This window comes from Dendrobates tinctorius, unplaced genomic scaffold, assembly GCF_039654945.1.
Source record: "Dendrobates tinctorius isolate UK_male_01 unplaced genomic scaffold, ASM3965494v1 ptg000445l, whole genome shotgun sequence".
Classification (NCBI taxonomy): domain Eukaryota; kingdom Metazoa; phylum Chordata; class Amphibia; order Anura; family Dendrobatidae; genus Dendrobates; species Dendrobates tinctorius.
In genome coordinates, this window is record NW_027362107.1 from 433,283 (window position 1) to 445,775 (window position 12,493).

At 53.5% G+C, this 12,493-nt stretch overlaps 1 protein-coding gene across 9 annotated transcripts in view; it reads left to right on the top strand.

The window, feature by feature from the left end:
- USH1C (USH1 protein network component harmonin) overlaps positions 1 to 12,493 on the top strand; it is a 270,528-nt gene that overhangs the window by 160,078 nt on the left and 97,957 nt on the right. For 5 of the 9 annotated variants that reach the window (XM_073564288.1, XM_073564289.1, XM_073564291.1 and 2 more), the window contains exons 15-17: positions 4,737 to 4,786; positions 8,212 to 8,364; positions 9,171 to 9,287. In XM_073564288.1, coding sequence (XP_073420389.1) covers positions 4,737 to 4,786; positions 8,212 to 8,364; positions 9,171 to 9,287 — 320 coding nt within the window. Of the gene's footprint in view, positions 1 to 783; positions 831 to 1,572; positions 2,559 to 4,736; positions 4,787 to 8,211; positions 8,365 to 9,170; positions 9,288 to 12,493 lie in introns of those variants that run through there. The other 4 variants (XM_073564296.1, XM_073564297.1, XM_073564295.1 and 1 more) reach the window with 3 other exon arrangements.

A 12,493-nucleotide genomic window follows, 5' to 3' on the forward strand; every position in this document is an offset into this window, starting at 1 on the left:
GTGGGAGCCAGGGGCACAGCCCCGGCGCTCAGTCCCAGGGAAAGTCCTCTTTCCTGGGAAGGGGGCAGATGGAAAGTCCTTGCAGGAAAAAACCTCCCTTCCCAGGAGCTTAGCAAGGCCCTAGCCTGCAGAGCTCAGCACAGATGCTCCTCCTCTTCCTGGGCGTGCTCTATCCTCCAGTCACCTCCAGAGCTGCAGTCACTATTCTGCTGTTACATCGTGTCTCATCTTCCAGTCACCTTCAGAGCTGCAGTCACTATTAGTCTTAAGTAACCAGACACAGGAGCTGTGGTTGGGGAAGGGATCGTTCTTCTTCCCACAAACCTGAATCCAGTACAGAATTGGTCAGTGGAGGTGAGTGGCGTGGTCTCTGGGCCCCGTGTCTGGGCGCGTCATATTCCTTGTCTCCTATCACACTTTTGTGATTGCCATGTGAGAACCAGTAAAGATGATGATGCTCGCTGACTGTGCCCAGTGGGCTCCGCTCCAGTCTTCTCTATCATCTGCTTCAGGCTATAAAATGTCGGGGCACAATTATAAAATGGACGTGTATGTAGTGAGCATTGGATAGGATGCTGCCAGGCTCTGCGGCCCAGGCGGGGGCCATACAGCCACTATATAAAGAAAAGAGCTGAACAACATGATGCGGGAGACAGTGGTGGCCACACCACGGAAACGGGGCGCAGCCTGGTGCCACACAGGGGGCGCCACACTCCACTCGCTAATCTTCATTCGCTCCCGAACTTCTGTCACCTTCAGTTTCTTCCTCCTTTCTCTTTCCAGCTGATGGAAAAGATGCCCAAGATGTCGGCAGAACGCAGGACAAGCAGGTTGTACTTCTCTTACCTCGCATCTCTCTGCTTCTCTCCTTTTTCTTTGTCTGTTATCTTTTCTTCCTTTACTATTTCTCATCTTTTTTTTTCCTTTTGCTCCTTTTTCCTCTTCCCCAATCTCTTCCTCCATCCTTTCCCTTCCTGGTCTCTTCTCCTTTTTATTGTCTTTGCCTCTCCTCTCGCTCACTGCTCTCTTTTTCCCTCTCCTCTACCTCTCCGCTCTCCTTTTGCCTCTCCTCTCCCTCGCCGCTCTCCTTTTGCCTCTCCTCTCCCTCGCCGCTCTCCTTTTGCCTCTCCCTCACCGCTCTCCTTTTGCCTCTCCCTCGCCGCTCTCCTTTTGCCTCTCCCTCGCCGCTCTCCATTGCCTCGCCCTTCCTCTCCGCTCTCCTTTTTCCTTTTGCCTCTCCTCTTCCTCTCCGCTCTCCTTTTTCCTTTTGCCTCTCCTCTTCCTCTCCGCTCTCCTTTTTCCTTTTGCCTCCTCTTCCTCGCCGCTCTCCTTTTTCCTTTTGCCTCTCCTCTCCCTCGCCGCTCTCCTTTTGCCTCTCCTCTCCCTCGCCGCTCTCCTTTTGCCTCTCCTCTCCCTCGCCGCTCTCCTTTTGCCTCTCCTCTCCCTCGCCGCTCTCCTTTTTTTTCCTCTCCTCTCCCTCGCCGCTCTCCTTTTTTTTCCTCTCCTCTCACTCGCCGCTCTCCTTTTGCCTCACTTCTCCCTCGCCGCTCTCCTTTTGCCTCTCCCTTGCAGCTCTCCTTTTTCCTTTTGCCTCTCCTCTCCCTCGGCGCTCTCCTTTTGCCTCTCCTCTCCCTCGCCGCTCTCCTTTTGCCTCTCCTCTCCCTCGCCGCTCTCCTCTTGCCTCTCCTCTCCCTCGCCGCTCTCCTTTTTTTTCCTCTCCTCTCACTCGCCGCTCTCCTTTTGCCTCACTTCTCCCTCGCCGCTCTCCTTTTGCCTCTCCCTTGCAGCTCTCCTTTTTCCTTTTGCCTCTCCTCTCCCTCGCCGCTCTCCTTTTGCCTCTCCTCTCCCTCGCCGCTCTCCTTTTGCCTCTCCTCTCCCTCGCCGCTCTCCTCTTGCCTCTCCTCTCCCTCGCCGCTCTCCTTCTGCCTCTCCTCTTCCTCTCTGCTCTTCTTTTTCCTTTTGCCTCTCCTCTCCCTCGCCGCTCTCCTTTTTTTTCCTCTCCTCTCCCTCGCCGCTCTCCTTTTTTTTCCTCTCCTCTCACTCGCCGCTCTCCTTTTGCCTCACTTCTCCCTCGCCGCTCTCCTTTTGCCTCTCCCTTGCAGCTCTCCTTTTTCCTTTTGCCTCTCCTCTCCCTCGGCGCTCTCCTTTTGCCTCTCCTCTCCCTCGCCGCTCTCCTTTTGCCTCTCCTCTCCCTCGCCGCTCTCCTCTTGCCTCTCCTCTCCCTCGCCGCTCTCCTTCTGCCTCTCCTCTTCCTCTCTGCTCTTCTTTTTCCTTTTGCCTCTCCTCTCCCTCGCAGCTCTCCTTTTGCCTCTCCTCTCCCTCGCAGCTCTCCTTTTACTTCACCTCGCCCTCTCATCTTCTGCATCCCACCCGGACAGCCAGAACAACGTGTACACCATAGTAGCAGTAGGTTTGGTGCAGATGTTCATGAAGTCTTTACAAAAATGCAAAGAAGGAAGAAGCGCTGATCATAAATCTTACTAAAAATTTCATAGAATAAATATTAACATAATTATCAGACCACATAGAACCATGGACTGTAATCCTATAACGGGACATGATATCAGCTGGCGCAGAGACTCGCTCAAATAAGAGTACAGTCAAAATGGCAAAAACGGAGCGCAGGAGATTTACTAAATGTTTGTAGATCAATGTAACAATTACTACACTAATAGCTCCCATTTATATCGCCAAGAAAATATCCCAAACCAATGACCTTATTATGAGGTCAATGTGCTGTACACCAGCATCACACCCCATTATAATATACAGGCGCTGACATTAGATGATAGAAATCATCCAATAGCATATAATTCCTTTGCCCTAATACCGGGTCATAGAGAGCCGCCAGCACAAAGCCGCCATATCCTATAGGAATAATGGACCTGCGCTCATAAGAGGAATCTGCGCTGCCAGAAAGAAAACACCTCGACGCGCGTTTCACCGCCTCTACAGCTTCATCCGGAGGTAGAGCAGCGTCAGCAGATGTCACATTTTATAAAAGTGCCATAGTTATGTAATTGGCCACATGTGTGTCAGCGCATATCCGCCATGATGCGGTGTCACAGGGAGCGCGGCGCTTAGTGCGTGCGTCATCCGATCACATGATGCACAGCAACGAGAGCATCGGCATTCTGCAGCACATGCGCGGAATGCGCTCTCATAGCCAACCACATAGAGATGTGAGTGCCAATACCATGTAAATTGCCATTTATCATGTACCCTGTGTAACTAGGTAACTAAAGCGCATACTGGCAGAGAGACCTACTCTTAGAAATCAGCCCCATAAGAACAGGGCCAAAGAGATACAATAACAAACTAATCTAATGCAGCTACAATAAAATGGTATATATTTACAAGAAACTGACAAAAAATAGAAACCAAGAGAAATGGATAACTGTCAGCGCAGATTATGATGAGCGCAGGTCCATTATTCCTATAGGATATGGCGGCTCTCTGTGACCCGGTATTAGGGCAATGGAATTATATGCTAATGATGATTTCTATAATCTAATGTCAGCGCCTGTATACTATAATTGGGTGTGATGCTGGCGTACAGCACACTTACATCACAATAAGGTCATTGGTTTGGGATATTTTCTTGGCGATATAAATGGGAGCTATTAGTGTAGTAATTATTACATTGATCTACAAACATTTAGTAAATCTCCTGCGCTCCGTTTTAGCCATTTTGACTATTTGAGCGAGTCTCTGCATCAGCTGATATCATGTCCCATAGTATGATTACAGTCCATGGTTCTATGTGGTTTTCTTAAGATTTACGATCACTGCTCCTTCCTCCTTCTTTGCCTTCTTGTAATACATTTTTCTGCGGGGATCCTATTATTGTGTGTTTTTGGCTTGATGTTCCTGACGTCTTTGCCTGGGCTGACTATGTTGGTGTGTGAGTTGCCTGTGGCCGCAGGTAGAGCCACATTGGGGAGTTGCCGCTCGTTCCCTATGCAATGGTCTGTGAAGATGTCTTCTTCCTCCTTCTTTGCCTTGTAATACATTTTTCTGCGGGGATCCTATTATTGTGTGTGTGTTTGGCTTGATGTTCCTGACGTCTTTGCCTGGGCTAACTATGTTGGTGTGTGAGTTGCCTGTGGCCGCAGGTGGAGCCACATTGGGGAGTTGCCGCTCGCTTCCTGTGCAATGGTCAGTGAAGATGTCGTCTTCCTCCTCCTTCCTGCTTCTTTGTCTTCTTGTAATACATTTTTCTGCGGGGATCCTATTATTGTGTGTGTTTTTGGCTTGATGTTCCTGACGTCTTTGCCTGGGCTGACTATGTTGGTGTGTGAGTTGCATGTGGCCGCAGGTGGAGCCACATTGGGGAGTTGCCGCTCGCTTCCTGTGCAATGGTCAGTGAAGATGTCGTCTTCCTCTCGGTGGATTACACGGTATTGTGTGACATGAGGGTCACCTCGTCCATTGTAAGTGGGGGTCACTGACGGGAGCTGCCCAATCCGCCTGAGGATTTGCATAAAATAGTGTCAGACTATGAAGAATGTGTCTCCCCCAAAAAATGTTCTGGCGCAGTGAGGTCCGGTCTCCTGTGTTTATTCATCGGCGGCAGGGCCTCTGCTGCGGGGAACGCCGTCCGTGGATGCCGGGTCTATGGGGCAATGAGTCACCGTCCTGTGATGATCTGGGATATGGAGGGTTAATTAGAATACGGTAATGGTGGTGACTGGATGTGGCTGCTGGCGCTCACCTTCTTGTGTCACCATATTTAGCGTTCGGATGGTTCTACCGGTATGAAGGGAAGTTCCCGACACTGAGGAAGGTAAGATGTGTGCTGTGTGTCGACCCCCGCATGTGCTGTCTGAACTTATACAAGGTGCACCCTGCAGAGAGGAGGCGCTTCATACACTGTGCACCCTGCAGAGAGGCGGCGCTTCATGCACGGTGCACCCTGCAGACAGGCGAAGCTTCATGCACGGTGCACCCTGCAGAGAGGAGGCGCTTCATGCACGGTGCACCCTGCAGAGAGGCAATGCTTCATACACGGTGCACCCTGCAGAGAGGAGGCACTTCATGCACGGTGCACCCTGCAGAGAGGCAATGCTTCATACACGGTGCACCCTGCAGAGAGGAGGCACTTCATGCACGGTGCACCCTGCAGAGAGGCGGCACTTCATGCACGTGTTGGGGTAGCTATTTAGGGAGGGCTAAATTAACCCTTCACGGTTGATCCAGTGATTTCCAAATTAGTTCATAGGGCGTTGCTAGCAACTGGGAATGACCACACGGAGATGGGGGTCTCTGTACGGGAGGATCCAGGCAGATCACTAACCCCGTTTATTGAATCTCACATTACATAGCATTCTGCTTAATTATGCAAAGTATACAGCTACCAATAGAATCATAATACATTTAAGCCAATAGTATTGCAAGAAAATCGGAATATGTCCCCAGCTGCATGACGTAGAAAATAGAACAATAGCACATTCTTTTAGGGTCTCCTCTCATAGCTCATATCTTGTACAAGCTGGAACAGTCTGGTTTCATAACAACCGTGAACTTCATCTAGTTAAGTTACAAAATTTTACTCGTAAACAACAAAATGGCGTCGCAAGCACAAAAATGGATCCCGGAGAACAAGATGTCCCGTACATATGAATACTGTACTTCATACACGGTGCACCCTGCAGAGAGGCGGCTCTTCATGCACGATGCACCCTGCAGAGAGGCGGCGCTTCATGCACGGTGCACCCTGCAGAGAGGCGGCGCTTCATACACGGTGCACCCTGCAGAGAGGCGGCGCTTCATAGACGATGCACCCTGCAGAGGCGGCGCTTCATGCACGATGCACCCTGCAGAGATGCGGCGCTTCATAGACTATGCACCCTGCAGAGAGGCGGCGCTTCATGCACGGTGCACCCTGCAGAGAGGCGGCGCTTCATGCGCGATGCACCCTGCAGAGAGGTGGCGCTTCATGCGCGATGCACTCTGCAGAGAGGCGGCGCTTCATGCGCGATGCACCCTGCAGAGAGGCGGCGCTTCATGCACGGTGCACCCTGCAGAGAGGCGGCGCTTCATGTGCGATGCACCCTGCAGAGAGGCGGCTCTTCATGCACGGTGCACCCTGCAGAGAGGCGGCGCTTCATGCGCGATGCACCCTGCAGAGAGGCGGCGCTTCATACACGGTGCACCCTGCAGAGATGCGGCGCTTCATAGACTATGCACCCTGCAGAGAGACGGCGCTTCATGTACGGTGCACCCTGCAGAGTGGAGGCGCTTCATACACGATGCACCCTGCAGAGAGGAGGCGCTTCATGCACGGTGCACCCTGCAGAGAGGCGGCGCTTCATGCACGATGCACCCTGACTGATAGGCCGCGCCCTGCAGGGAGCACCAGACTGTTCTCACCTGCTGGCCGCGAACATTGCCTGCCTGTAATGCATGTAGTGTGAGCGGTGCATCCTCCGTGTGATTGGTGCCACGTGCATCCTCCGTGTGATTGGTGCCACGTGCATCCTCCGTGTGATCGGTGCCACGTGCATCCTCCGTGTGCCGTGTGATCGGTGCCACGTGCATCCTCCGTGTGCCGTGTGATCGGTGCCACGTGCATCCGCCGTGTGATCGGTGCCACATGCATCCTCCGTGTGCCGTGTGATCGGTGCCACGTGCATCCTCCGTGTGCCGTGTGATCGGTGCCACGTGCATCCTCCATGTGATCGGTGCCACGTGCATCCTCTGTGTGCCGTGTGATCTGTGCCACGTGCATCCTCCGTGTGATCGGTGCCACGTGCATCCTCCGTGTGCCGTGTGATCGGTGCCACGTGCATCCTCCGTGTGCCGTGTGATCGGTGCCACGTGCATCCTCCGTGTGCCATGTGATCGGTGCCACGTGCATCCTCCGTGTGCCGTGTGATCTGTGCCACATGCATGCTCCGTGTGCCGTGTGATCGGTGCCACATGCATCCTCAGTGTACCTCCTTTGTGTGGTCTGTTCTGTGTGCCTCCTTTGTGTGGTCTTTCGTGTGCCTCCTTTGTGTGGTCTGCTCCGTGTGCCTCCTTTGTGTGGTCTGCTCCGTGTGCCTCCTTTGTGTGGCCTGCTCCGTGTGCCTCCTTTGTGTGGCCTGCTCCGTGTGCCTCCTTTGTGTGGCCTGCTCCGTGTGCCTCCTTTGTGTGGCCTGCTCAGTGTGCCTCCTTTGTGTGGCCTGCTCCGTGTGCCTCCTTTGTGTGGCCTGCTCCGTGTGCCTCCTTTGTGTGGCCTGCTCCGTGTGCCTCCTTTGTGTGGCCTGCTCCGTGTGCCTCCTTTGTGTGGCCTGCTCAGTGTGCCTCCTTCGTGTGGCCTGCTCCGTGTGCCTCCTTTGTGTGGCCTGCTCCGTGTGCCTCCTCCGTGTGGCCTGCTCCGTGTGCCTCCTTCGTGTGGCCTGCTCCGTGTGCCTCCTTCGTGTGGCCTGCGCCGTGTGCCTCCTTCGTGTAGCCTGCGCCGTGTGCCTCCTTCGTGTGGCCTGCTCCGTGTGCCTCCTTCGTGTGGCCTGCTCCGTGTGCCTGCTCCGTGTGCCTCCTTCGTGTGGCCTGCTCCGTGTGCCTCCTTTGTGTGGCCTGCTCCGTGTGCCTCCTTTGTGTGGCCTGCTCCGTGTGCCTCCTTCGTGTGGCCTGCTCCGTGTGCCTCCTTCGTGTGGCCTGCTCCGTGTGCCTCCTTTGTGTGGTCTGCTCCGTGTGCCTCCTCCGTGTGGCCTGCTCCGTGTGCCTCCTCCGTGTGGCCTGCTCCGTGTGCCTCCTTCGTGTGGCCTGCTCCGTGTGCCTCCTTCGTGTGGCCTGCTCCGTGTGCCTCCTTCGTGTGGCCTGCTCCGTGTGCCTCCTTCGTGTGGCCTGCTCCTTGTGCCTCCTTCGTGTGGCCTGCTCCTTGTGCCTCCTTCGTGTGGCCTGCTCCGTGTGCCTCCTTCGTGTGGCCTGCTCCGTGTGCCTCCTTCGTGTGGCCTGCTCCGTGTGCCTCCTTCGTGTGGCCTGCTCCGTGTGCCTCCTTCGTGTGGCCTGCTCCGTGTGCCTCCTTCGTGTGGCCTGCTCCGTGTGCCTCCTTCGTGTGGCCTGCTCCGTGTGCCTCCTTCGTGTGGCCTGCTCCGTGTGCCTCCTTCGTGTGGCCTGCTCCGTGTGCCTCCTCCGTGTGGCCTGCTCCGTGTGCCTCCTTCGTGTGGCCTGCTCCGTGTGCCTCCTTCGTGATCTTTCCCATGTTTGTCCTCATCCACTCACTCTCAGAAAGGGAAAGAGCGGAAGAAAGTCAAGGCGGACAGTCTGTATGAGCAGAAGAAGAGTAAGAAGGAGGTGGAGTTTGAGCAGAAATTAGCCCGAGAAAAGGAGGAGATGCTGGAGAAGGAGAAGCAGCTGAAGATCAGTCGCCTGGTGCAGGAGGTAATGGCTGTGGTGTCTGCCCTGTGCGCTGCCGTGCCCTTATGGTTGTCACCCTCTAGCATCCCTCAAAACTCTGGTAGGAGCGCCGGTGTATACTGGGTTTTAGGAGTCCAGTGGGCGGGCTCACACTGAGTGGCAGCTGCCTTTACATGCATATGGAAAGGACCTTTTCTAGTATCACTGATCCACAGGAGCGGTGCTGTAGATCATGTTCCTAGGGGCCCCACAGCTCTGCCCCCACCTGTCTCTAGAAGAGTGGACCCCAGTCCTGTTCACTACACAAAGGGAGTAGGATTCTGAGGCTGCATGGTAACTGCTGACCCCTCTTTGGGCAGTGAGGAATAGTGGGGGTCTCGGGAGCCCCGTTTTGTTTATTGCAGGGGTCCTGTGCATAAGTGATGATGTCCTTCTTGGGATAGTGCCATTAGGTATCTCCGCCCACTGGACTCGTGAAGGCCGCAGAGGTTGGACACTTTCTTTCCAGGAGTGTAGCTTACGGCCTGAAGCTTTGATAGTATTGGGGGCTTGGGCCACTTTTTAGGCGCACAATTTTATCCCTGGATGGGGGGAGTCCACAGTCCTTATATTTGTAATATGAATTTGCTGAATCGGGCTCCACACTTCCATTCACCCTCCGTCCACCAATCACCAGGGTTATCTAGGTGCCGTGATGCCGGTTGGGTCTGGGGCTTCATTGTGTGGATAGTTCCCCCATTTCATGTTATTGGGGGGACACGTGCCCGGCATAATGTACACAGTGGCTGGGGGTCACCTGTCACTCAACTCGATTTATTTCTATGCCTAAGGTGTCTGAGACGGAGCGAGAAGATCTAGAAGAGTCGGAGAAGGTCCAGCATTGGGTGGAGAGGCTCTGCCAGACCCGCCTGGAACAAATCTCCTCCGCTGAGGGCGATGCCAGTGAGGTACGGACAGGGATCCCACGAGAGGGCGGTCACTGAAGTCTGTGAATACGGACACTACTCATAGAAAGTTCGGTATAGTTGGCTTTCGGGTGACCTTTCCCGTGACCCTATGATGCCCTCTGACCTTTTCACGTGAACTTTATGATGCCTCTGCATTTCTGATTACATACGTCCCACTGCTGGATGTCTCAGGACTTTCTGCACAACTTGATGTCCTCTAACAAGGAACGTAATGGCAAAGATCACAATTTTGATCCACAAATCGGCCAATACATCTCAGGGACTATTATGAAAAGACATCAGCACGTGACTACAGAGAGACTTGAAGAGTCACAGAGTCATCAGCGTGTGACTACAGAGAGACTGGAAGAGTCACAGTCATTAGCGGGTGACTACAGAGAGACTGGAAGAGTCACAGAGTCATCAGCGGGTTACTACAGAGACTGGAAGAGTCACAGAGTCATCAGCGGGTTACTACAGAGACTGGAAGAGTCACAGAGTCATCAGCGGGTGACTACAGAGAGACTGGAAGAGTCAGTCATCAGCGGGTGACTACAGAGAGACTGGAAGAGTCAGAGTCATCAGCAGGTGACTACAGAGAGACTGGAAGAGTCACAGAGTCATCAGCAGGTGACTACAGAGAGACTGGAAGAGTCAGTCATCAGTGGGTGACCACAGAGAGACTGGAAGAGTCACAGAGTCATCAGCGGGTGACTACAGAGACTTGAAGAGTCAGTCATTAGCGGGTGACTACAGAGAGACTGGAAGAGTCACAGAGTCATCAGCGGGTGACTACACAGAGACTGGAAGAGTCAGTCATCAGCGGGTGACCACAGAGACTGGAAGAGTCACAGAGTCATCAGCGGGTGACTACAGAGAGACTGGAAGAGTCACAGTCATCAGTGGGTGACTACAGAGAGACTGGAAGAGTCAGAGTCATCAGCGGGTTACTACAGAGACTGGAAGAGTCACAGTCATCAGCGGGTGACTACAGAGAGACTGGAAGAGTCACAGTCATCAGCGGGTGACTACAGAGAGACTGGAAGAGTCACAGAGTCATCAGCGGGTGACTACAGAGAGACTGGAAGAGTCAGTCATCAGTGGGTGACCACAGAGAGACTGGAAGAGTCACAGAGTCATCAGCGGGTGACTACAGAGAGACTGGAAGAGTCAGTCATCAGCGGGTGACTACAGAGAGACTGGAAGAGTCACAGAGTCATCAGCGGGTGACTACAGAGAGACTGGAAGAGTCACAGAGTCATCAGCGGGTGACTACAGAGAGACTGGAAGAGTCACAGAGTCATCAGCGGGTGACTACAGAGAGACTGGAAGAGTCAGTCATCAGCGGGTGACTACAGAGAGACTGGAAGAGTCACAGAGTCATCAGCGGGTGACTACAGAGAGACTGGAAGAGTCAGTCATCAGTGGGTGACCACAGAGAGACTGGAAGAGTCACAGAGTCATCAGCGGGTGACTACAGAGACTTGAAGAGTCAGTCATTAGCGGGTGACTACAGAGAGACTGGAAGAGTCACAGAGTCATCAGCGGGTGACTACACAGAGACTGGAAGAGTCAGTCATCAGCGGGTGACCACAGAGACTGGAAGAGTCACAGAGTCATCAGCGGGTGACTACAGAGAGACTGGAAGAGTCACAGTCATCAGTGGGTGACTACAGAGAGACTGGAAGAGTCAGAGTCATCAGCGGGTTACTACAGAGACTGGAAGAGTCACAGTCATCAGCGGGTGACTACAGAGAGACTGGAAGAGTCACAGAGTCATCAGCGGGTGACTACAGAGAGACTGGAAGAGTCAGTCATCAGTGGGTGACCACAGAGAGACTGGAAGAGTCACAGAGTCATCAGCGGGTGACTACAGAGAGACTGGAAGAGTCAGTCATCAGCGGGTGACTACAGAGAGACTGGAAGAGTCACAGAGTCATCAGCGGGTGACTACAGAGAGACTGGAAGAGTCACAGAGTCATCAGCGGGTGACTACAGAGAGACTGGAAGAGTCAGTCATCAGCGGGTGACTACAGAGAGACTGGAAGAGTCAGTCATCAGCGGGTGACTACAGAGAGACTGGAAGAGTCACAGAGTCATCAGCGGGTGACTACAGAGAGACTGGAAGAGTCAGTCATCAGTGGGTGACCACAGAGAGACTGGAAGAGTCACAGAGTCATCAGCGGGTGACTACAGAGACTTGAAGAGTCAGTCATTAGCGGGTGACTACACAGAGACTGGAAGAGTCACAGAGTCATCAGCGGGTGACTACACAGAGACTGGAAGAGTCAGTCATCAGCGGGTGACCACAGAGACTGGAAGAGTCACAGAGTCATCAGCGGGTGACTACAGAGAGACTGGAAGAGTCACAGTCATCAGTGGGTGACTACAGAGAGACTGGAAGAGTCACAGTCATCAGTGGGTGACTACAGAGAGACTGGAAGAGTCAGAGTCATCAGCGGGTTACTACAGAGACTGGAAGAGTCACAGTCATCAGCGGGTGACTACAGAGAGACTGGAAGAGTCAGAGTCATCAGCGGGTGACTACAGAGAGACTGGAAGAGTCACAGAGTCATCAGCGGGTGACCACAGAGAGACTGGAAGAGTCACAGAGTCATCAGCGGGTGACTACAGAGAGACTGGAAGAGTCAGTCATCAGCGGGTGACTACAGAGAGACTGGAAGAGTCACAGAGTCATCAGCGGGTGACTACAGAGAGACTGGAAGAGTCACAGAGTCATCAGCGGGTGACTACAGAGAGACTGGAAGAGTCAGTCATCAGCGGGTGACTACAGAGAGACTGGAAGAGTCACAGAGTCATCAGCGGGTGACTACAGAGAGACTGGAAGAGTCACAGAGTCATCAGCGGGTGACTACAGAGAGACTGGAAGAGTCACAGAGTCATCAGCGGGTGACTACAGAGAGACTGGAAGAGTCAGTCATCAGCGGGTGACTACAGAGAGACTGGAAGAGTCACAGAGTCATCAGCGGGTGACCACAGAGAGACTGGAAGAGTCAGAGTCATCAGTGGGTGACCACAGAGAGACTGGAAGAGTCACAGAGTCATCAGCGGGTGACTACAGAGAGACTGGAAGAGTCAGAGTCATCAGCGGGTGACTACAGAGAGACTGGAAGAGTCACAGAGTCATCAGCGGGTGACTACAGAGAGACTGGAAGAGTCACAGAGTCATCAGCGGGTGACTACAG